Source organism: Dermochelys coriacea, chromosome 6 (assembly GCF_009764565.3).
Source record: "Dermochelys coriacea isolate rDerCor1 chromosome 6, rDerCor1.pri.v4, whole genome shotgun sequence".
Lineage (NCBI taxonomy): Eukaryota > Metazoa > Chordata > Testudines > Dermochelyidae > Dermochelys > Dermochelys coriacea.
In genome coordinates, this window is record NC_050073.1 from 122,777,783 (window position 1) to 122,802,185 (window position 24,403).

General features: G+C 47.7%; 1 protein-coding gene across 1 annotated transcript; it reads right to left on the bottom strand.

Moving 5' to 3' along the window:
* Positions 1-361: 361 nt before the first annotated feature.
* On the bottom strand, positions 362-11,299 carry TMX1 (thioredoxin related transmembrane protein 1). The gene is made up of 8 exons (XM_038405390.2): positions 10,894-11,299; positions 9,698-9,813; positions 8,921-8,966; positions 8,195-8,323; positions 5,027-5,072; positions 4,829-4,930; positions 4,648-4,717; positions 362-3,785 (listed from the first exon to the last, which is right to left on the bottom strand). The coding sequence occupies exons 1-8, from the start codon at positions 11,055-11,057 to the stop codon at positions 3,607-3,609; spliced, it is 852 nt and encodes a 283-aa protein (XP_038261318.1). The 5' UTR covers positions 11,058-11,299; the 3' UTR covers positions 362-3,606.
* Between the last annotated feature and the right edge of the window lie 13,104 nt (positions 11,300-24,403).

Consider the following 24,403-nt stretch of genomic DNA (forward strand, 5'->3'; position numbering starts at 1 on the left):
GACAAGTTATGCAAGTGTTACCCTGGCAAGAGAAACACGAGAGCGCTACCACTTTAGCAAGAAAACACATTGATTTTCTTCACTTAAAAGCTGTAACAGGAAAAAAAAAATGTTTTATATGTTATACAAATTTAGTTGTTTAAAACTAACATCTGCATCTGTAAGCAGCAGCTACATTTAGACATACGGAAGGCTATGTTAAACTATTATTTCAAATCTAGAATAAGCACTTTTCCATATTGAGAACATGCAGCTCTATCTGAATCCTTGGCCTTCTCTCAAATCCTCTCCAGAATTAAGTGCAAGTTTCACTGCTGAATGAAAGGTACCACTTATCAAATAAAGTGCTGCTTTTCTCTAGTACATCACACATTATTGCTTTATTTTACTGGTAACAAACAGTGATCTAGACTCTAGCATTTAAGGCAATTCCCACAAAAACATCCTAAGTGTATTGTACGGGATACACACTTCATTTCACATACTATGCTAGTTTTGATATTTTAAAATGTAGGAACACGATTCAACTAAAAAGTTGACCAAAACAGATTGATTTACATTGTTATAGTTATGCTGTTACCTCAGTGAAAGTGTAAGTGCCAACACAGAATGGAAAGTATTTTTGCTTAGAATAAATCAAACCAACAGCACCAAAGACAAACAAAAAAGACTAATAGGAAGTACTAGGACACATTTTATAGCTGATCATTTTCTTGTACATCTGAAAATTTCCCTGGAGGGATTTGTTTGACAGCAGAATATATCTGGTGAGTTGACTCGTGTTTTTCCAGTCACAGTATGCAGGTTGATTAAAGATCTGACTAACTGACATACAAATGCATATTTTGTGTTATTTATTGCCAAGAAATGATCTCAAGACAGGACTTGGACACTTGATGTGTCCCTCCCTTATGACTTTTAATGTATTAAATCAACAGCAATATTTGTGAATGCTGAGCAAGTTTGTTTTTAAGTAACTACTCCACATCCCTTGGACATTCTTTAATAGGTACTTGTTCCCGGTTGGTCTCTGCTAGAAGTAATTAGTAATATTGTTAAAACCTTTCTGGTTTCAAAAGTGCCATTTTGCAGTGAAAAATTAAAAATGGCACCAGTATTTCCATTAATCTCTCAGTGACTCCAGACCAAAATTTATTGTTTGCAATGACAGATGTTTAATCTGCCAGCACTGCAAATTCACTAAGATGAGGACCAGCAAGAACTGAGTTACATTTGTTTGAAAATGTTGCACCTACTATATACAGCAATCTTTCACTTGCAAACACCACTTCCGAAGTTAGCAACAGAAATCTTCATTTTCTTTGGCTCGCTAATGCACAAATTCCAGTATTAACATATACTCTATATTTTATATATAAACAGAAAAACCCTTAGAAGGCTAAGGAGACGTATTAATTTCAAGGCATAGCATTTAAAATGGCACTCTAAGAAACTGGACTTTTTGTAAATTAGTCAATTTAAAAAAAAAATTCAAGGTGACACGTGTTCCTTTAAATATACACTAGACACACAACCATGCTCATAAGATGCGGTTGAATCATGACAGCTTTACTTCCATACTGCAGGATGAACTGATGGAACTGGCACTTAAGCAGAAAACTTTATTTGTAAACTGAGCCTGTTTGAGCTGGAGTCATTGAGACAGACAGGGAACTGCCAGATGACATTTGAAATCAGTTTTCAGAGTAGAAGAATTACACGTTTAATTGAGAAGCTCAGAACTTATGTATCTCCTTTGGGGCATTTAAGAGCCTTCTACTCCTAAAAAGAGACAATGCAACTGAAAGATTTCTGGGTAATGAGAGAGAGAGATTTCATACTAGCTTCACAATGCACATAAGGGACCTTCATTTTGTGGTTGAATAATTATAGGTACTGGCCTTTTGCTGTTCTCGGCTTTGACTACAGTGGGGTGACTATGCAGTCAGAAGACACTGTAGTCAAGATTACTCGTTTCAACAGATGGATATGGAGCATCACTGTCTTAACTGAAAGCCACAAAATCTTTAAATAGTCACAGAAAATGCTTAGGATTATTTCAAAGACCTTTTTTTATAGCATGTTATTACCTTTTAGGTTTATTAAAGGCTCCGTTTCCATGAGACATCACTAAAGACACAAACAGCTCCTTAAACTAATATGAAGCAGGCAAACACTTTACTGCATCAAAGCACAGGGAATAGAGTGCGCATAATACCACGGCAAGGAGATCATTGCTGACCATTCCTATAGGAATAATTTCTTTAGCTCTTCAGCATCAGCTTTCCATTTGTTTTAATAAGGGGGTTAGAATTATCCGTGCTGTAATGTGGCAGAAGTGAAAATAAATATATTAGCTTCATAAGAGCGGCCCTGGAAGGCAAGCAACCACAAGGCCTGTGGTATTTGAAAAGAACACGCATGCCTCTAGGCCAGGAGACACAGCGCTGAATGTCCTCTGCACAGTAAATGCAGAAAATGAGATGCTCTGAACACAAGACTCTGGAAACATCTCAACTTAGAACTTGGCAAGAGTAACAGAGGGTTTTCACACTAAATGTTTAAAAGGAGAGAGTGTGCTATTTCTGTTTGAGTGTGGAAGATCAGGCATCCTGCTTTCTTCATCTATAACGCATGCTCATGTACTTTAGTAATTTAGGATACATTCAAATTAAAAAATGCTTTCTTTTTTTTTTATTTGAATGTAAGAGTAGAAAAATACCTTTCCACTCAAGAGTTCAGAAGGAGAAAAGCAACCAGGAAATTAAATTTCATCAATTCAAATTTTTTTAAGTCATATTTGTAGTTTTTCCTCCAGCCTGGGATATATAAGATTTACCTACTGCACAGAGGATGAAAGTTGGTCAAAAAGAGAGGGGAAAGAGTAATATGGAACAGAATAAAAATGGTCCACATTAGAAGGGAAGACAAGTTTCATAACAGGGCAATCCTGAATATCAGGCCAATGCATGATTGGCATTAACAAGCCACTGTTCAGTTTTTAAGACTCCAATATGTCCCATATTAGTCTCATCTCCTTGCTTTGTATTAGAGGATATCCTTAGTTTGCATTATTTGGTGTAAAGAAATTTGTTTGTTGCACTAAAGGTCATACCTATCTAACAGAACAGTGACCTGGAAACAGCTTATAGTACATTTTTACCACAAAAACTGGGCAAAGATCCCATAACTTGAGGAATTTTTTCCAGCATTTCTTCAGAGTGAAACTGGGAAGATTTACAATGAGAAATCTTTTCAGATGCTCTAGCAGGCAAACAGGTTAGTGCATTTTCCTTGCTAATATTCTCTAATACTGCAAATACACTGGTTTTGCATTTTGTACAACTCAACCACAGAATGAGTCATTCAGAAAGCCATACAAACTATTTCTTATACCAATCCACAGACATGGTCCTGGGTTTCGCCATTTGCAATATCAAGTTTCAGCTTTGAATACCTGATGCCACAGAGACTTTTTTTTAAAGGTAGCTTTCTCTGAAAGTGATGAGCGAACACTACAGCGATACAAGTTCCACCTCTCTTCAAGCAGAAGGGTCTGGTATATTGCACCTCTTTTGTTTCTCAAGAAACCCTCAGTACACGGAGCTATGATTTATCTGGGGCAGCAGCAAGGTTCACAGGACGCTGTCTTACAGCATTTGTTGAAGAGTTTCTGTCTGCCACCCCTTTATCCTCTGCTTCATCGTCTGAAAGATCCTCCTCATCTGCTTCTTGTTCTTCATCCAGTTTTTTCAAGAGCCGGGCTGATTCTGGTGCTAATTTTTCTTAAAGAGAAAACAGACGTACTTTCACCGCAAGACCTATTTTGCTTGCGCAACACCTAACAGGTCTGTCTAAGAATTCTGATACACACGAACATGAACTGCAGTGGTTTAGTCATAGCAATTATCTTAACCACAAACCAGCAAAAGTTGGGAATTCCAATATTAAATGTAAAATGCCTAAACAGATTCACTGCCACCAAAGGAATTGGGTCACTCGTGTTCAATTACTGAGTCAAAATTACCTGGCGTAAGTCTCCCTGAAGTTTGGGACAGGGAACGTAAAAGCACCAGTTTGAGGTACACAGGGCTGAGTTTTCTCCTCATATGTCTTTGTAACAATGAGTAAGCAATCCCCATTAGTACCACACCTCATTTTAATAGCTCCCAATGAAGCATTTTAAACTGAATTGTTGGATTATGTTAACAGATGTAAACCCCTCCTCCTTTTAAAATGAGGCATGTCTTCTTTTGCCCTCGATCCGACTACAAGTTCCAAACTGAGTTCATTCACTGGAATTGAACTGAAATGTGTTGAAACCCAAACTTTTAGCTTACCTTATTAAATTTGAGATGGTGAGGGAGGAAATATCCTCCAAACATCTAAATGTTGAAAAAGCTGTTTTCACCATCTGAAGTCTATGGTAAACAATATTCTGCTCTCCTAACCCCAGTCATGATCCTATTAGGAAGCCTAGACACTAGATAATCACAGTTAAAGTGCAGTATCACTGACCAGCAAAAACTCAACATTTCAGTGAACGTTTCATGGCCAGCAATCATAAGCCTCATATTATTACACGAGGATTTACTCACTGGCTTCCTCGAACAAAATGAAACCCTTAGAAACATATAGCATGCTTACTTTGATAGTGGTGCTGCTGTGGTCTATGCCTTTTGGATGGACAGAGACAGTCTGCTAAAAATACCATGATCTGGAAAGAAAGTTTTCATTCAATAATTCTGAACTTCTACAGTGCATTAATCCATCATGCTGTATAAAAAGCAGCTTTTGTTTCTCACAACTGAAAATTTTTTTTACTTACAAGTCCAAGTATCAGTCCTGAAAAAAGAGTTGCCAAAGCAAAAATAGCATATGATCCCCAAACTGGCATACCAACATTTTCTGTAAAGTAACTGTGGCAATGCTAAAAAGAAAGAAAGACATTAGTCATCTCAAGAATGGCAGAATACTAAGTTTTTCTTTATTCAAGTTAAACAAAAATCAGACTTGCAACACATACCCTGATCCACATGGACAACTGAAACAAAGCAGACATACTGCTCATCCTGAAATAAAATCAGAAAAGAGTGAAACTGGAGACCACAATTTTTTTTTTTGGCAAATCAGAAGCATACAGATCTATGAACCTCCCATTCATCAGACCTACACTGAGCAATGTTGATTTTGACACCATCCCAAAATATCAGGCTGCTTTCCTAACCACTTCTCTTTTATCCTTCTACTTTGCCCTTTACTCTGAAAAAGTCTGTGCGGATACAAAGTGTATATCCGCATCCTATCCATGATTCGCAAATATGCCCCGCATATATCCACATCCGTGGATATGATGCGGATACCGCAGGGTTTTAGATATAAAATTTGGATCCACTTCCATCCTTGAGCCGCAAAAATCCACATCTGCAAATGCAGATATCAATGGGGTATCTGCAGATTTGCAGGGTTCTAGAAACAGTCTCCCTCACAGGAGATGGGCATTATTTGGTACCTGAGTATATTTCTTCTGCAAGTTTCTGAAGGACATCTACAGATCCCCACACCATCTAGAACTTACACCTGCTGGCCTATGCATTTTAACTCTATTTGTTAATGCACTAGACTTTGTTCCTCAGGGAAAACATAGTCTATACAGTACCAATTATGTTTGTATTCAAGTAACTAATATGATACAAAAAGTATCTTAATGAGACATTGAGACTGCAGAGTTACAATAAAAGTCAGGGTATATAAAGCTATGGTTCCTATAGCAACATTAGCTTGGACACAATGCACACACAGAATTATAAAATATTGCATCTAAATAACAGATATTGGTGTAGGAATTCTAGGTTTTTCCATTTCCTGATCTTTCATTGTTACCGGGCTATCTTTGCACTGCTGTAAGTAGTATTCAATTCAGCCCCAGCGCGTGGTTTTGATTTGTGTTGTTTTGTTTTTAGGAAAAGAAAAGCTAAAAGTTGACCCGGTGAAAAGTTAAGTCACTTTCAGTACTTAAGTGTGCACTTATGAAAAGAGGTATGCACAGTGACTAAGGCACAAACATTAAAGATCTCAATTTTACACCTGCAATAGTCATTTTTCTGTTGATCCTAATTTAATTAGTAGCCTATTTGTGTCATACTTGGTTGTGGACCAACACTTTCATTAAGATTACTTGCACACCAAGTTTCAAAGCTCAGGTATCATGACTTCTGAATAAAGGGATAGCTTTTAAATGAGGGAAGTATTTTTAGACCTTGGTAAAAAAGGTATCAGTTTTCCTTGACCTTTCAAAACACCCCCCCCACACACACCCCCCGGAGACAAAAGATTTCAGGCCTAAAGGTGACTGCCCAGAAACGCTGAGCAGGACTGCAACTGAACCTGACTTTATTCTAACTGCAGAAAGGCTATAATATAAACACTGTACAGGAACTCTTCACTTAAAGTCATCCCGTTTAACGTTATTTCGTTGTTAGGTTGCTGATCAATTAGGGAACATGCTCCCTTCTGTCGTTTGGCAACCGCATGCTTTGTCCACTGCTTGCAGGAAGAGCAGCCCGTTGCAGCTAGCTGGTGGATGGTTGGAACCAGGATTGACTGGCAGCCCCCCATCAGCTCCCTGCTCCCCTAAATTCCCTGTGCAACAGCTGCTCAGCAGGTTATCAATTGCCGGAGTTCAGCTGTCCCTCCCTGCACTGCCAAGTGCTGCTCCTGCCCTCTGCCTTGGCGCTGCTCCCCAAGATTCCTGCTTGCTGTGTGTGGGGGAGGGGAAGAAAGGGGGGGCTAATGTCAGGGTGTCCGTCTCCCCCCTGCTCCTGCACCCCGCTTACCCCATCTTCCATAGAGCAGGGGGGACACAAGGAGCTGCTGCCTTAGGCAGCAACTGGGGTCTGGTCTCAGCTTGCTGATCTAATTAACATGGCAGTGTACTTCTGACCCCACTCTTCATACTTAAAGTGGAAATGCGCATCTCTATCTCTCAAACACACACAGGGTGTGTGTGTCTGTCTGCCCTCCCTCCTTTCCTGCTGCCTCCTAGAGTGTGAGAGTTAACCCTTGAGGGCTCAGCCAATTGGTAGTTCATCATTTAGCAGTAAGGCATTCCCTGGGAAATATCCCACCCTTGGACTCCTCCACCTCAACCAAGCTTCACAATCATCATCACTGGGTACCAGTATTAAATTGTTTGTTTAAAACTTATACTGTGCATGTGCATGTGCGTGCGTGCGTAAAAAATTTCCCTGGAATCTAATCCTCTCATTTACATTAAGTCTTATGGGGAAACTGGATTCGCTTAAAGTCGCATTTTTCAGGAACATAACTATAACGTTAAGTGAGGAGTTCCTGTATTTGTATTTTTGTACAGAAGAGCTCCAAATATTATTGTTTAGACTGTGCTCCAACAGCTGTCAAACTAGTCCAGCGTATAAGAATTTGGGATGACCCAAGTCAGATTACAGAACTTTGATTCTGGAATGCCATTTTGCTAAGCAATTCCCTATCTACTATTCCATTCCCTCCCCCAAAATAACTATATACCCCCAGCATTTACAACATAGGAGCACTGCAGTAGTTAAAAGCAAGGAATCTTCTGAGTTGCCCCTCAAAACCACTGGAAGACTATATAATATTTCACACAGTACTATTCTTTTGAGACTAGGTGACATCACTTTCCCACTGTTTTCTGCCTGCACTCATCACAGGTTGCATCTGGTTTGTCTCCACATGTTCCTTACACTGCCAGCACTCTAAAACAATGATATACTCTTTCCAAATTTTTAGCTGCTCCACTCAAGCGTGCAGAACAAGTACATTAGCCTACGAAAAATCTACAAATACATTGTCAGATTCTCAACTCTGCAAAGATTATCCTCACCAGCATAATGGCCCCTGAAACAGCCTCATTCGAACAGGGGACAAAAAGTTACTTTTACCCCTCTAAGGCAGCAGTTCCCAAACTCGGTTCGTGACTTATTCAGGGTAAGCCCCTGGCGGGCCACGAGACACACTTTGTCTACCTGAGCATCCGCAAGTACGAGCCACGAACCAAGTTCGGGAACCACTGATCTAAGGTGAACCAAGCAGTGCTATGGTGCATCAGGTAATTTGTCCCACAGAATCCTTGAATGTGCTCGTGTCTGGTAGTAAAAATAATACAGATACTGATAAAAATCACACTGATACTTACAGGACAGAGCAAGGACCAAACCAAGAAGAAACTGGTTCAACAGACTTCCATTCTTGGTCACTGATGAAATTTATGAAATCGTTTTTAGTCCTCTGGCCCTGGTACCTCCTAAACTCTCCATCTTTACAACTGTTCAAAGAGGAACAAATTAGACGAGTCTTTGGATGCCAGATACAGTACAGCTATCATGTAACCATGTAGTACAATCTATCCATGTAGCATTCATTTCTGTTCAATGGCATTTTTCTCCTGTATTCTCTATAATCATTCTTTTTATCTTACTTTAAAGTCAAGATTCTTAGAAAAAATGGAACACAATCAATGTCATTTATCTGGCAGAATACAGGATCTTTGCTAGACTCATATTGTATTACTACAGAAAGACAACAATCTTGCCAGTGCCTCACCTAACAGCAGCATTAAAACCACCTAATAGACACAAGTTTAAAAAATGGAAGAACCCATTACAGAGATAGGTCAAGGTATGGACTAACTGCAAAGAAATCATTGGATGACATTCTGTGGCCCATGCTATGCAGGAAGTCAGGTTAGGTGATCATAAATTTATGATTAATGATACAAAGAGCTCAGACTTCTCCCTCGCCATCCTAAAAAGCCTCTCTCAATAAAGCAAACAAATAATCTAGAATCATTTTTCCAAGAAATACAACATTTAATAAGGAGATCACCACATTTCCTCTATTACTGTGAATTTTGAGTACTTACTGATAGATAGTGGGAAGTGCTGTTATGACAAATCGCCCACTCAGACCTGAAAGACACAATCATTTTTAAAATGTTAAGAGCATTTTGAACTGGCGTGGGGGGAAAAGGGGAAAACAAACAGTATCTGACAATAAATGTGTTTATCATAGGTATCTTGACAAAAATGTACATCACTTATTCACCTGTAATTCTGATAAAGCACAAATTGACACACAAACTGGAAAGAGAGCATAGTCTAAGGGATATGACACTCAACAGGGAGACAGAAGTCCTGGGTTCTATTCCCAGCTCTGCACTGATCAGCTATGTGACTTTGGGCAAGTTATTTCACCTGTCTGTGCCTGTTTCATCTTTTGTCTTTCTATTTTGACTGTAAGGTCTTCAGAGCAAGGACTGTCTTTCTGTGTGTTGTACAGCAGCTTGTGCAAAGGGAACCCAAGATTGGGTTCCCACAGTAATGCAAACAGGGTGGAATTTTCAAGGTGCTCCTAAATGATTTAGGAGCACAAGTACCATTGACTTTCAGTAGGACTTGTGCTTCTCAGCCATAAATATAGTTAACGGGCTCTCACTACAATTAAGGATACTGTATCTGTATTGTTCCTATTGTCTCTATTCATTTTATTTAAAACAAGCACACTCAACATTTCACTTTAGTACAACAAAAAAAACCAAACAAAGAAAGCATATGAAGCAACACAGCCTCTGGGTATTGCACAAAGTGTAAACATCTGTATAAAATATTGTTTCTTTTTTCAGATCTGTAACAGGGATCACCTGGCTGTTCTGTGACATCCACTTTTGCAATGTTAACTTCAAGATCTTCTCCCCATTCGGCAAACTTTTCCCATTCAGGCTGAAGGTTTTGACAAGCAGGACACCAGGGAGCATAACTGAAAAATAAAGTTTGTCTCAAAAAACACAGTGGGAGAAAACACAATGCTAATTTATCCAACCATACAGTAATAACCCAGAATATAAACACTGCCATTGCAAGTAACGTGCCTAGTGACTTAATACACGCTAACACTCCAGGGCTAAAGAGATATTAAGAAACGGGCAGCCACACCCCACTGTAACAGATTAAGCAAATTAAAGATCTGATTACCACAAAGTCAGCTATCACCATCACCTATTTTTAAACGATGCCTTCCGGCCTCATAAATTTGCCACCTTTACTACCTCTCAAGTAACAGCTTCCAAGAGAACAATTGCTAGCAAAACTGAGTATGGCAGACTGCGAATGCTGCGGTTATTGAAAGAAGTCTGCACAAAGGAGAAACTAGCCTCAGTTTTAAAAGCTGCCCGATCCTGCCCGAGACACTGGTGCAGAATCATAGATGAAAAAAATAATCCCAATTAACAGACCTTGCACCAAGAGAGATTTAGGCTTAATATTAACTCAGAAAAGCTTCTAGGGGTCAGGGCAATTAAGGACTGGAATAGCTTATCTAGGGAGATTGGGGAATAACCACCACTCGAGGTTTTTAAGAAAATCAGGTCCAAATAATATGTGACCCTGGCTCAATGCGGGGGCTGGACGGGATGACCTCGGGAGGTCCCTTCCAGCCCCACGGGTCTATGGGGCTGCGGTTCACCCTGGGAATCTCAACATAGCTAGAGGCGCCCGGATCCCAGCGGCAGGCTGCACACCGGGCCGGGGGGGGGGGGGGCTGCTGGGCCCACGGAGCCTCACCTCCAGCGCGGCAGCAGGGCGGCCTGAGGGAGGAGGGGCGGCCCCCCACACCAGGGCATGCCGGGAGCATGGGGCGACGCCCTAGGGGTCCCGAGAACACTCGCCCCCCCCCCCCGGGAGGGACTGGCGGGAAGCGCGGGACGAGGCCCGCACACCACGACCTCCCCCCCCCCCATGGCTCTGCAGGGCTGGTGGGGGAGGGGAGACACCCCGGGGCGCAGCTGGCCCGGGGGGGGAGGGGAGGAGCGGGGCGGGGCGGTCACTCTCGCGCACTCACAATTCAATCATCCACTCGCCCTGCAGCAGCTCCCGCCACGTCCCGTCCGTCAGCGTCTTCACTTCACTCCGCTTCCCCAGCGCCCCCGGGCCGGCCAGCAGCGCCAGCAGCCCCGCCGCGGGGACCAGCCAGGCCACGGCGCAGCGCCTCACGGGGGCCGCCATCTTAGTTACGCGGTCGGCGCTTACCCGCTGGAGACTTCCGCGTTCTCTCCAGCCCAGCGCGCTTACTGCGCATGTCAAGGGAGCGCGGAACCCAGCCTGCGTCGCTGGCGGAAGGGCTAGCGCTGGCGCATGCGTATTCCGGCATAGCGCCCTGACGAGCCCAGACTGCGCGTGCCCGAACCGAGCCCCGTACACAGCGCTGGTGGCAGAGCTGACAGCGGCCACTCAGCGCGCATGCGCATTGCGTTGTCGCCCCATCAGTCTACATCACGCATGCTCGGGCTCTGAGCGGCGAGGCGCGCGTGTCATCCACTGCGCGTGATAGACGCGAGGAGCGGTCGGGGACCTAGGGAGGCCGGTCCCGGCTGAGTGACAAGCTGCTCAAGGCGGGCTTAGAACGATAGGGAGCCAATGGGCACCGTGTTCTGGGAGGGCGCGTGCGGGAGAAGCAAGCTCAGAAGGCCAGTGGGGAGCAGGGCTGCCCTGAGCGGAGCGAGCGGCACTCGGGCCCTGTGCCTGCCTGCCTGCCTGCCTGCCGGGGGGAGGGCGGACACTGCTCAGTAAGCGACCCCCACGGCCGCTGCCCCATACCGTACTAGAGTCCCAGGCGGTGCTAGAACCGGCGGGTGTCAGCCTGTAATAGATCCGCGGCCCCCGGGGGTGCTAGAACCGACGGGTGTCAGACTGCACGAACCGTAGCCCCAGGGGGTGCTAGAACCGGCGGGTCTCAGACTGCTCGAACCACGGCCCCAGGCGGTGCTAGATCTGGCAGGTCTCAGACTACTAGATCCGCGGCCCCAGGGGGTGCAAGAACTGGCGGGTCTCAGAGTGCTAGAGCCACGGCGCCTGGGGGTGCTAGAACCGCAGCCCCCGGGGCTGCTAGAACCGGTGGGTGTCAGACTGCTAGAACCACAGCCCAAGGGGGTGCTAGAACCGGCGGGTCTCAGACTGCTAGAACCGCAGCCCCAGGGGGTGCTAGATCTGGCAGGTCTCAGACTACTAGATCTGCGGCCCCAGGGGGTGCAAGAACTGGCGGGTCTCAGAGTGCTAGAGCCACGGTGCCTGGGGGTGTTAGAACTGCAGCCCCCGGGGCTGCTAGAACCGGTGGGTGTCAGACTGCTAGAACCACAGCCCAAGGGGGTGCTAGAACCTCAGACTGCTAGAACCGCAGCCCCAGGGGGTGATAGATCTGGCAGGTCTCAGACTACTAGATCTGCGGCCCCAGGGGGTGCAAGAACTGGCGGGTCTCAGAGTGCTAGAGCCACGGTGCCTGGGGGTGTTAGAACTGCAGCCCCCAGGGCTGCTAGAACCGGTGGGTGTCAGACTGCTAGAACCACAGCCCAAGGGGGTGCTAGAACCGGCGGGTCTCAGACTGCTAGAACCGCAGCCCCAGGGGGTGATAGAACCGCAGCCCAAGACGGTCCTAGAACCAGTGGGTGTCAGAGTGCTAGAACCGCGGACCCCGGGGGTGCTAAAACCGCCGGGTCTCAGACTGCTAGAACCGCAGCCCCAGGGGGTGATAGAACCGCAGCCCAGGGGGTGCTAGAATCGACGGGTGTCAGACTGCTCGATCTGCGGCCCAGGCGGTGCTAGATCTGGCAGGTCTCAGACTACTAGATCTGCGGCCCCAGGGGGTGCTAGAACCGGCGGATATCAGACTGCTCGAACCACGGCCCCAGGCGGTGCTAGATCTGGCAGGTCTCAGACTAGATCTGCGGCCCCAGGGGGTGCAAGAACTGGCGGGTCTCAGAGTGCTAGAGCCACGGCGCCTGGGGGTGCTAGAACCGCAGCCCCCGGGGCTGCTAGAACCAGTGGGTGTCAGATTGCTAGAACCACAGCCCAAGGGGGTGCTAGAACCGGCGGGTCTCAGACTGCTAGAACCGCAGCCCCAGAGGGTGATAGAACCGCAGCCCAAGACGGTCCTAGAACCGGTGGGTGTCAGAGTGCTAGAACCGCGGACCCCGGGGGTGCTAAAACCGCCGGGTCTCAGACTGCTAGAACCGCAGCCCCAGGGGGTGATAGAACCGCAGCCCAGGGGGTGCTAGAATCGACGGGTGTCAGACTGCTCGAACTGCGGCCCCAGGCGGTGCTAGAACCGGTGGGTGTCAGACTGCTAGAACCGCGGACCCCGGGGGTGCTAAAACCGCCGGGTCTCAGACTGCTAGAACCGCAGCCCCAGGGGGTGATAGAACCGCAGCCCAGGGGGTGCTAGAATCGACGGGTGTCAGACTGCTCGAACTGCGGCCCCAGGCGGTGCTAGAACCGGTGGGTGTCAGACTGCTAGAACCGTGCCCCATGGGGTGCTACAACCGGCGGGTCTCAGACTGCTAGAACTGTGGCACGAGGGGGTGCTAGAATCGGCAGGTGTCAGAGTGCTAGAACCGTGTCCCCAGGGGTTGCTAGAACTGGCGGGTGTCAGAGTGCTCGAACCGCGGCCCCAGGCTGTGCTAGAACCGGCAGGTCTCAGACTGCTAGAACCAGCGTGTGTCAGACTGCTAGACCTGCGGCCGAGGGCGTGCTAGAGCCGGCAGGTGTCAGCTTGTAATAGATCCGTGGCACCACGGGGTGCTAGGACCGGCAGCTATCAGACTGCTAGAACCGCAGCCCCAGGGGGTACTAGAACCGGTACGTCTCAGACTGCTAGAACCGCGGACCCTGGGGTTGCTAGAACCGGCGGGTGTCAGACTGTTAGAACCGCGGCCCCAGGGGGTGCTAGAACCAGCGGATGTCAAACTGCTAGAACCGGCGGGTGTCAGACTGCTAGAACTGCGGCCCCAGGCGTCGCTAAAACCGGCAGGTGTCAGACTGCTAGAACCACGGCCCCCGGGGGTGCTAGAACTGCGGGGTCTCAGACTGCTAGAACCATGGCCCCAGGGGGTGCTAGAACCAGCGAGTGTCAGACTGCTCGAACCGTGGCCCCAGGCGGTGCTAGAACTGGCAGGTCTCAGACTACTAGATCCACACCCCAGGGGGTGCAAGAACTGGTGGGTCTGAGACTGCTAGAACCACGCCCCCCGGGGGTGATAGAACCGGTGGGTGTCAGACTGCTAGATCCGTGGCACCAGGGGGTGCTAGAACCAGTGGGTCTCAGACTGCTAGAACTGCAGCCCTAGGCGGTGTTAGATCCGGTGAGTGTCAGACTGCTAGAACCGCAGCCCCAGGGGGTGCTAGGACCGGCGGGTGTGAGACTGCTAGAACCGCAGCCCCAAGGGGTGCTAGAACCGGCGGGTGTCAGACTGCTAGAACCACAGCTCCAAGGGGTGCTAGAACCGGCGGGTGTCAGACTGTTTGAACCGCAGGCCCAGGGGGTGCTAGAACCGCAGCCCCAGGAGGTGCTAGAACTGGCAGGTCTCAGGCTACGAGAACCGCGGCCCCAGGGGGTGCTAGACCTGGTGGGTCTCAGACTGCTAGAACCACAGCCCCCGGGGGTGCTAAAACCGGCGGGTCTCAGACTGCTAGAACCATGGCCCCAGCAAGTGCTAGAACCAATGGGTCTCAGCCTGTGCTAGGACTGCAGCCCCAGGGGATGTTAGAACTGGTGAGTGTCAGACTGCTAGAACCGCAGCCCCAGGGGGTGCTGGAACCGATTGGTCTCAGCCTGTGCTAGAACCACGCCCCCAAGGGGTGCTAGAACCAGCGGGTCTCAGATTGGTAGAACTGCGGCCCCAGGCGGTGCTAGAACCGGCGGGTCTCAGACTGCTAGGACCGCAGCCCCAGGAAGTGCTAGAACCAGCGGGTGTCAGACTGCTTTTATTGCGGCCCCAAGGGGTGCTAGAACCGGCGGGTCTCAGACTGCTAGGACCGCAGCCCCAGGGGGTGCTAGAACCGGCGGATCTCACACTGCTAGAACCGTGGCCCCAGGCGGTGCTAGAACCGGCGGTGTTAGACTGTGCTAGAACCACGGCCCCAGGGGGTGCTAGAACCGGCGGGTGTCAGATTGCTAGAACCACAGCCCAAGGGGGTGCTAGAACCGGCGGGTCTCAGACTGCTAGAACCGCAGCCCCAGAGGGTGATAGAACCGCAGCCCAAGACGGTCCTAGAACCGGTGGGTGTCAGAGTGCTAGAACCGCGGACCCCGGGGGTGCTAAAACCGCCGGGTCTCAGACTGCTAGAACCGCAGCCCCAGGGGGTGATAGAACCGCAGCCCAGGGGGTGCTAGAATCGACGGGTGTCAGACTGCTCGAACTGCGGCCCCAGGCGGTGCTAGAACCGGTGGGTGTCAGACTGCTAGAACCGCGGACCCCGGGGGTGCTAAAACCGCCGGGTCTCAGACTGCTAGAACCGCAGCCCCAGGGGGTGATAGAACCGCAGCCCAGGGGGTGCTAGAATCGACGGGTGTCAGACTGCTCGAACTGCGGCCCCAGGCGGTGCTAGAACCGGTGGGTGTCAGACTGCTAGAACCGTGCCCCATGGGGTGCTACAACCGGCGGGTCTCAGACTGCTAGAACTGTGGCACGAGGGGGTGCTAGAATCGGCAGGTGTCAGAGTGCTAGAACCGTGTCCCCAGGGGTTGCTAGAACTGGCGGGTGTCAGAGTGCTCGAACCGCGGCCCCAGGCTGTGCTAGAACCGGCAGGTCTCAGACTGCTAGAACCAGCGTGTGTCAGACTGCTAGACCTGCGGCCGAGGGCGTGCTAGAGCCGGCAGGTGTCAGCTTGTAATAGATCCGTGGCACCACGGGGTGCTAGGACCGGCAGCTATCAGACTGCTAGAACCGCAGCCCCAGGGGGTACTAGAACCGGTACGTCTCAGACTGCTAGAACCGCGGACCCTGGGGTTGCTAGAACCGGCGGGTGTCAGACTGTTAGAACCGCGGCCCCAGGGGGTGCTAGAACCAGCGGATGTCAAACTGCTAGAACCGGCGGGTGTCAGACTGCTAGAACTGCGGCCCCAGGCGTCGCTAAAACCGGCAGGTGTCAGACTGCTAGAACCACGGCCCCCGGGGGTGCTAGAACTGCGGGGTCTCAGACTGCTAGAACCATGGCCCCAGGGGGTGCTAGAACCAGCGAGTGTCAGACTGCTCGAACCGTGGCCCCAGGCGGTGCTAGAACTGGCAGGTCTCAGACTACTAGATCCACACCCCAGGGGGTGCAAGAACTGGTGGGTCTGAGACTGCTAGAACCACGCCCCCCGGGGGTGATAGAACCGGTGGGTGTCAGACTGCTAGATCCGTGGCACCAGGGGGTGCTAGAACCAGTGGGTCTCAGACTGCTAGAACTGCAGCCCTAGGCGGTGTTAGATCCGGTGAGTGTCAGACTGCTAGAACCGCAGCCCCAGGGGGTGCTAGGACCGGCGGGTGTGAGACTGCTAGAACCGCAGCCCCAAGGGGTGCTAGAACCGGCGGGTGTCAGACTGCTAGAACCACAGCTCCAAGGGGTGCTAGAACCGGCGGGTGTCAGACTGTTTGAACCGCAGGCCCAGGGGGTGCTAGAACCGCAGCCCCAGGAGGTGCTAGAACTGGCAGGTCTCAGGCTACGAGAACCGCGGCCCCAGGGGGTGCTAGACCTGGTGGGTCTCAGACTGCTAGAACCACAGCCCCCGGGGGTGCTAAAACCGGCGGGTCTCAGACTGCTAGAACCATGGCCCCAGCAAGTGCTAGAACCAATGGGTCTCAGCCTGTGCTAGGACTGCAGCCCCAGGGGATGTTAGAACTGGTGAGTGTCAGACTGCTAGAACCGCAGCCCCAGGGGGTGCTGGAACCGATTGGTCTCAGCCTGTGCTAGAACCACGCCCCCAAGGGGTGCTAGAACCAGCGGGTCTCAGATTGGTAGAACTGCGGCCCCAGGCGGTGCTAGAACCGGCGGGTCTCAGACTGCTAGGACCGCAGCCCCAGGAAGTGCTAGAACCAGCGGGTGTCAGACTGCTTTTATTGCGGCCCCAAGGGGTGCTAGAACCGGCGGGTCTCAGACTGCTAGGACCGCAGCCCCAGGGGGTGCTAGAACCGGCGGATCTCACACTGCTAGAACCGTGGCCCCAGGCGGTGCTAGAACCGGCGGTGTTAGACTGTGCTAGAACCACGGCCCCAGGGGGTGCTAGAACCGGCGGGTGTCAGACTGCTAGTACCGCGGCCCCCGGGGGTGCTAGAACCGGCGGGTGTCAGACTACTAGAACCACGGGCCCAGGGAATGCTAGAACCGGCGGGTGTCAGACTCCTAATGCCAGGGCCCCAGGGGGTGCTAGAACTGGCGGGTCTCAGACTGCTAGAACCGCAGCCCCAGGGGGTGCTAGAGCCGGCGGGTGTCAGACTGCTAGAACCAGCAGGTCTCAGCCTGTGCTAGAACCAGCAGGTCTCAGCCTGTGCTAGAACCGGTGGGTCCCAGCCTGTGCTAGGATCACAGCCCCAGGCTGTGCTAAAAACCGCTAACCTAGGCTGGTACAAGGACCAGGGTCCCAGGCTATCCTAGAACCAGGGGCATAGGCTGCACTAGAACGAAAGACGTTATTCCTAGGCTTGGCAGAATCCATTTTCAATTTTTAAAATAATTTTGACTGATAGTATCAATGTTTATGTTTAAGCTTTTTAAAAACTGTTATCCTTTTAAATGTTCACAGTTGTGCAAGATTATGGGATTTAAACTTTTTTAGATTTTTATCAATTTACATTTTCACAGTTGTGGAAAACTATGGGAAGGTCAGACAATAATTATTTAATGACAGATGAGATTCAAAAAGTCTTATAAACTCTTAAACACAAATTGTCAACATCACATCAAAATATACAGAGTAAATATCTTTAAGTCAACCTCTAATAAGTTCTCAAGCAGCATTTTCTACTTTGTCTATCTGTAAATTTTGATTATTACCAATAGAAATATTTTTATCAGTTTGTGTGCGTATGGTGAAATTAACATTTATTGACATTTGCCAATAAAGAGGTAATCCTTCCAAACCTATCCATTCCTGACCCACCGGGTCACTCATACCCCACTGCACAAGTGCCTGCTTATGCCATTTATTCTTACACCTCTTATGAGTCCGAGACCTTTCAGCACAACTGGAGAAGTAAAAATCCAAAAGACATATTGCACAACTGGGATATGGAGCAGACTAGATCTTCCACCACCATCAACAGCTGCTTGCAAAAAACAGAGTTTTCTCAGGGCAAGTCTGAGACTGGAATGACTGCCACAGGAACCAAGAATCATCACAAACTTCCCCCCTTTCCACTCCCAGTGCAAGGAGGACTTCTTCCCTATGTCTTCTCTAACATAACACAGAACAGCGTGGACATTCAAACCAAAACCAAACCAAAACTGAACTGCTACCAAAACAAAAATACTACACACCAAGTTCTCCCCCTGGGGAGAGGATGAGAGAGAATCACCCACACACCATGGATGTTAGTCAGAAGCGGAGGGCTCACAGTAATGACAGCAGTATAAGAACCTGAATAGAATTGAGTGAAGGGATGTCTTTTCAGCCCTATGGTTTCCTGTGTTCTACACAGATTTGGAAGCCCCTCACACCTATGGTTGAAAATTAATCAGAAATAGAGAAAGAATCATGAAGCTGAAGTTAGAGAAAGGGTTGTTGTCACTACAGGGATGAATTCCACAGCATTCTGCTACACTCTGTTTATTTTCGCAAAAAGAACAGGAAGACTTGTGTCACCTTAGAGACTAAAAAATTTATTTGAGCATAAGCTTTCGTGAGCTACAGCTCACTTCATCGTACTCCTTTTCTTTTTGCGGATACAGACTAATACGGCTGCTACTCTGAAATCTGTTTATATTGTAAGTTCTTTGGGGGGACCATCTCTTCCTTACATGTATGTACAGCCCCTAGCACAAGGGAGCCCAGGTCTCTGATAGTAAGTGCTACCGCAATACAAATGACATTTTTCATTTTCTGTGTGAATCATTTTCTTTATATCCCTCATTTTGGGATCTTTTGTCATTGCTTTATTTCCCGAAATTGGGCCTTGGCAGGTGGAGTGGTCTGGCCTGGGTGCAGAATGAATTACTAGAGCTATGCAGAAAAATAATTGATCAGTTTTTGTGGCCATATTGGCACCTACTGTATTATACAGTGTGTGTGTTTTTAAAATAAGTACAAGTTACTAAGAACTTGCTGACTCAGCTTATTTACTACTTCAATGGTCAGTGCTTTCAGCACTGCACACATTATTCCTTTTTATTTTAACTGGATTTTTACAACCTAATTATTAATAATCCAAGAACATACCCCTCTTCCACATCAGTAATATGTTAAGACTTTTTTTCTGTTCTTCAGAGTAGCAGTGCTCCTCTTCATAATCTGAGAGGCAGGCAAGAATAAGAAAGTGGATAAGTAGTCAGCATGTCTCTTATCCTAGTAATGACTCTTATGCAATCATGTAAATCTCTTTTACTTTTTATTAATGATTATTGAACAAGTAGAAACTACTGTACATTAGTTTTACTCTCCATTATCACATAAAGTTTACTTCTAAATATACAAGAAAACAGATAATTTTTTTTGGAACCTGAGGACAAGGAGACCTTGAACAAGTCTTACACACTCCAGAATATTCAAGAGACACTTCCTGGGACAAGAAGTTTGCTTGGCCTTAAAAATTACAGTAATCTTTTCCAGGGGTTTTAGTTCTTGGTTGATTTTGCTGTAAAATCTCCTGTAGACTTCAGAGAATTAAATGGCAGTGGTTGTGAGTGGCCCACACTTTAACTAAAGAAACACCTTCTCTGATTGCATCCTCGTACTCCATTGCATTGGTTTGCTCTGTTCTTGTGAAACTAGAGTCTGAAGAACTTTTGGTCTGAAGCAGGACTGATTCTTGGAAATGTTGCTCTATCTACAGCCTGCATGCAGAAATGTTTTGGGAAAATGTTAGGGGCCTGTGTGACACCGACTGACCAGTGAACCTGTGTATGACCCATAACAACTTAACAGGAGGCATTACAATTGTCAAGACAATCTACTTGTCTGTGAATTTCAAAGAGATGTTCTAGCAGTCATCAACTCATTCATTTGTAGTAATAGAAATCAAGGGTAGATGCTGTGTATTTGTCTGTGTTTATCTATATCCTGTTAGAAGTGTAACACTGTAGCCAGATTAGTTTATAGATGCTAATTCCCTTTCTTGTTTTATTTGCTTTAATTATGTATGCAACTGTGTCCAGTATCTTTAAAATCAAAGATGTAAGATATTGCAAGAAACTAATAATATTATCTACATTGTCTTCAGTTTAACTATGTTATAATGGAGGATGGGCTAATTGCCTTATGTGAATGTGTGTAACTAGTTTACCTGTGTATGCATAGGAAATAGAACATTAGCTTCAAAGCAAGGTCCAAAGGTGATCTGTATTGCCTGTTCCTCTGAGGGAAAGGCCCTGATGTGACAAAATCTGAGGAGGCACGTTAGCCTTCTACAGGTTTCAGAGTAGCAGCCGTGTTAGTCTGTATTCGCAAAAAGAAAAGGAGGACTTGTGGCACCTTAGAGCCTAACACATTTATTTGAGCATAAGCTTTCGTGAGCTACAGCTCACTTCATCGATGCGTCCGATGAAGTGAGCTGTAGCTCATGAAAGCTTATGCTCAAATAAATTTGTTAGCCTCTAAGGTGCCACAAGTCCTCCTTTTCTGTTAGCCTTCTAGAAGAGCTTTAAAAAAGAAGCCTTGGGCCTAATCGTGCCACCTCTAGTCTGCTTAAACTTTGAACAGGGAAAGTGTAAGCCAGGAGTCGGCAACCATTCAGAAGTGGTGTGCTAAGTCTTTATTAATTTAAGATTTTGTGTGCCAATAATAAATTTTGCATTTACAGGGCCCCCCCGATGAAACCCCAGACTGGCAGCGGGCTGAGCGGGGCCGGCAGCTGGGACCCCAGCTGTCAGGGGCCAGCAGACGGAACCCCAGACCGGCAGCGGGCTGAGCAGTTCAGTGCGCTGCCGGTCTGGGGTTCCGGCTGCTACTTGCGCTGCCGGTCTGGGGTTCCGGCTGCCGGCCCGGGGTTCCGTTCATCTGGGTCAGCAGCGGGCTGAGCGAGGCCGGTGGCCGAGACCCCGGCTGGCAGCAGAGTGCCACTAAAAATCAGCTCGCATGCCGCCCTTGGCACACATGCACAGGTTGCCGACCCCTGGTGTACGCTATAGAATGGAGATCTTCCAAATAATTATTTGGAATAACCTGGGAATTGCCTGGAAACACTCTAACAAACTTTACATATAAGATGCCTTTGGATTCTGACCTGTTGGGATGATTCCAGGGAGACTTTTACAAACCAGCAGTTTATTTCATCACTGCTGTGATTTTGAACTATGAACACTGGAAGTCACATGTATGTATATTGATATTTTAACCATTTGTAACTCTCGTTTCTTTTTCCTTTTATTATTAAATCTTTAATTTTTAGTTACTAAAGGGTCAGTATCAACACATAGGCACTGAATTTTAGTTTTCCCCACGGAATTAGCTTTTCCAGTAAGAAAACAAGTGAAATAACTGAAGAGCAAACAGTCTCTGGGATAAGAAAGATTTACCGTTCCTAAGTGAGACAGTAATCAAATTATTCAATAATTAGCATGGTGGCTCCACCCCCAAGGCCCTGCCCTCGTTCCACCCCCTCCCCCCAAGCCCCACCCTCTCTCTGCCTCTTCCCGCTCCTGCTACATCCCCTCCCTAAGGCCCTCACCTGCCCGTCGCTCGCTGCCCTCCGCCCTCCTCAATTCCATCGCTGAGCTGCCCATCAGCTGATCAGGGGTGTTTCCAATCAGCTGTGGCTGGTGGATGCTGAGCAGCCACTGTTTTTTTTCTGTGGCTGCCCAGCCCCAGAGCACCCATGGAGTCAGCACCTATGTATCCACATGATTATTAGGTAAGATCTGAGATGCAGATTGACCTCAATAAGTGTCTAGTCCTTTGGGATTGGTGAACCTTACATATGGTGAATCAGGTTTTCAGTGACCCCTCAATGTATTAGACTTGCCTGTCTAGGTGGGAGCCAAGGGCTGGAATACCTAAAGGGGACTGTGTCTGGCTTCTTATTAACCAGTGTGGTGTTACAGAAGCTGTTTTGTTACTGGGTTGGTGAATCGAAGTATAGAATAAACCACCAGTTTTGGGGATCGTCTGCCCTATTTCTTGCAGGTTGCCATGAATGTGGCATTCCCCATGTGGCCCATCCAGGCACAGCCTGACCCAATAGTCCTTACACTGGCAAACTTCCCATTGACCTCAGGGCTGGGCAGGCCCCTCTTCCTTGTAGGCTTGACTCTGCCCCATGGGAGCAGGATCAGATTCTCTCTCTCTGTCAGTTGGAGGGCTCCCTACCTTTGACATTGGGGAACTTACCTTATCATTGGAGCATCCTGGGGGTTTTCTGCTCCCTAAAAAAATGGTGATTAGAGAGAAGGGTGGTCCTTTTCTTTCTCTCTTTGGCTCCTAGGACATGAGCTGTTAGCTACGGAGAGCTGAATATTTTTCTGCAACTGGTGCATAACATCATTTCTCAGTTGTCCATTCATCCAAACCCTTCTGCATAATAAGATGTCAGAAGCCCATGATTCTGACTGTCAGATATAGTGTTCCACTTCTAAGGCCATGTCTACACTACAAAGTTAAGTCGACTTCATGCAAGTCAATATCAAGCCTCCGATGTAAACAAGTTGATCTTGCATGTCCACACTATGCTCATTGTGTCAATGCAGTGCATCCTCACTAGCAGGGCTTGCATTGACGCACAGAGCACTGCACTGTGGGTAGCTATCCCACAGTGCACATAGCCAAGTAGATTTTGGGTTGGACTTGCAGTGCCTTATGGGACCAAAACATTGGCGTTGGTGGTTATGGGAACATGGCATTAGCCTCCCATGATGCACTTCCCTCCCTCCCAGAAATCAATGGCAAACAAACCAAGCCTTTTTTGCAAACCTGGGTTACCCGCCTGGACGCCATAGCACGATAAGCACGGACCCTGCTCAGCTGTACACTCTTGTTGTGAGCATTACAAACACCTTGTGCCTTATCCTGCAGTATTTACCCAGCCAATATAGGAGCCGCTGCATGGAACAATATAATGTCACGCAAGCAGCCCTGCTGGAAGACAGAGCAGAGCAATTTGCAGTTGCTGGCGACAGTCATGCATCACCTTGACACGGTTGAACGCCGTTTCTGGGCCCAGGAAACAAACACTGACTGATGGAACCGCATAATTATGTGGCTATGGGATAATGAGCAGTGGCTGCAGAACTTTTGAATGCATAAGGCCACTTTCCAGGAACTGTGTGAAGAACTTTCCCCAGCCCTGAAGCGCAGCAATACTAAAATGAGCTGCTCTAACAGTTGAGAAGTGAGTGGCATTAGCTCTGTGGAAGCTTGACATGCCAGACTGCTAACGGTCAGTGGGGCATCAATTTGAGGTGGGTAAATCTACTATGGGATCTCTTGCAATCCAAGTTTGCAGGGCAATTAATAGACTTCTGCTAAGAAGGGTAGTGACTCTGGGCAACGTGCAGGACATAGTGAATGATTTTGCCGCGATGGGGTTCCATAATTGCAGTGGGGCAATAGATGGCATGCATATCCCGATCTTGGTACCAGACCACCTTGCCAAAGAGTACATAAACCAAAAGAGGTACTTCTCAATGGTGTTGCAAGCACTGCTGGATCACAGGGGCTGTTTCACCGACATCAACTTGGGATGGTCAGGAAAGGTGCATGACACGCACATCTTTAGGAACACAGGTCTGTTCAGAAAGCTGCAAGCAGGGACTTTCTTTCCAGACTGCAAAATAACCATTGGTGATGTTGAAATGCCAATAATGATCCTGGGAGACACAATCTACACTTTGCTCCCATGGCTCATGAAGCCATACACAGGCAGCCTGGACAGCAGTAAGGACCAGTTCAACCAGAGGCTGAGCAAGTGCAGAATGGTGGTGGAATGTGTCTTTGGACATTTAAAAGGTCACTGGCACTGTTTGCTTACTAGGTTAGACCTCAGTGAAAGCAATACCCACATTGTTATTGTTACCTGCTGTGTGCTCCATAATATCTGTGAAACAAAGGGAGAAAAGTTTCTGCCGGGGTGGGGAGTTGAGGCAGATCACCTGGCAGCCAATTTTGAGCAGCCAGACAACAGGAGAATAAGAAGAGCTTATTCGAGGGGCTCTGCGTCTCCGTGAGGCTTTGAAAACCAGTTTCAGCAATGAACCAGAGTAATGTGACACTTATCTGTGTTGTTCCTTACCAAACTGTCCCCTTTTTTGCATTTTCTTCCCTGTAGACTCCACCCCCACCAACCACTGTGTGTTTGAATGAATAAAGAGCTTTTCCTCCTCAATCCCTTAGGTTTTATTATACTCACAGACACACAGAGACAGCAAAGAACAATTAGATAACCTGGGGCAAA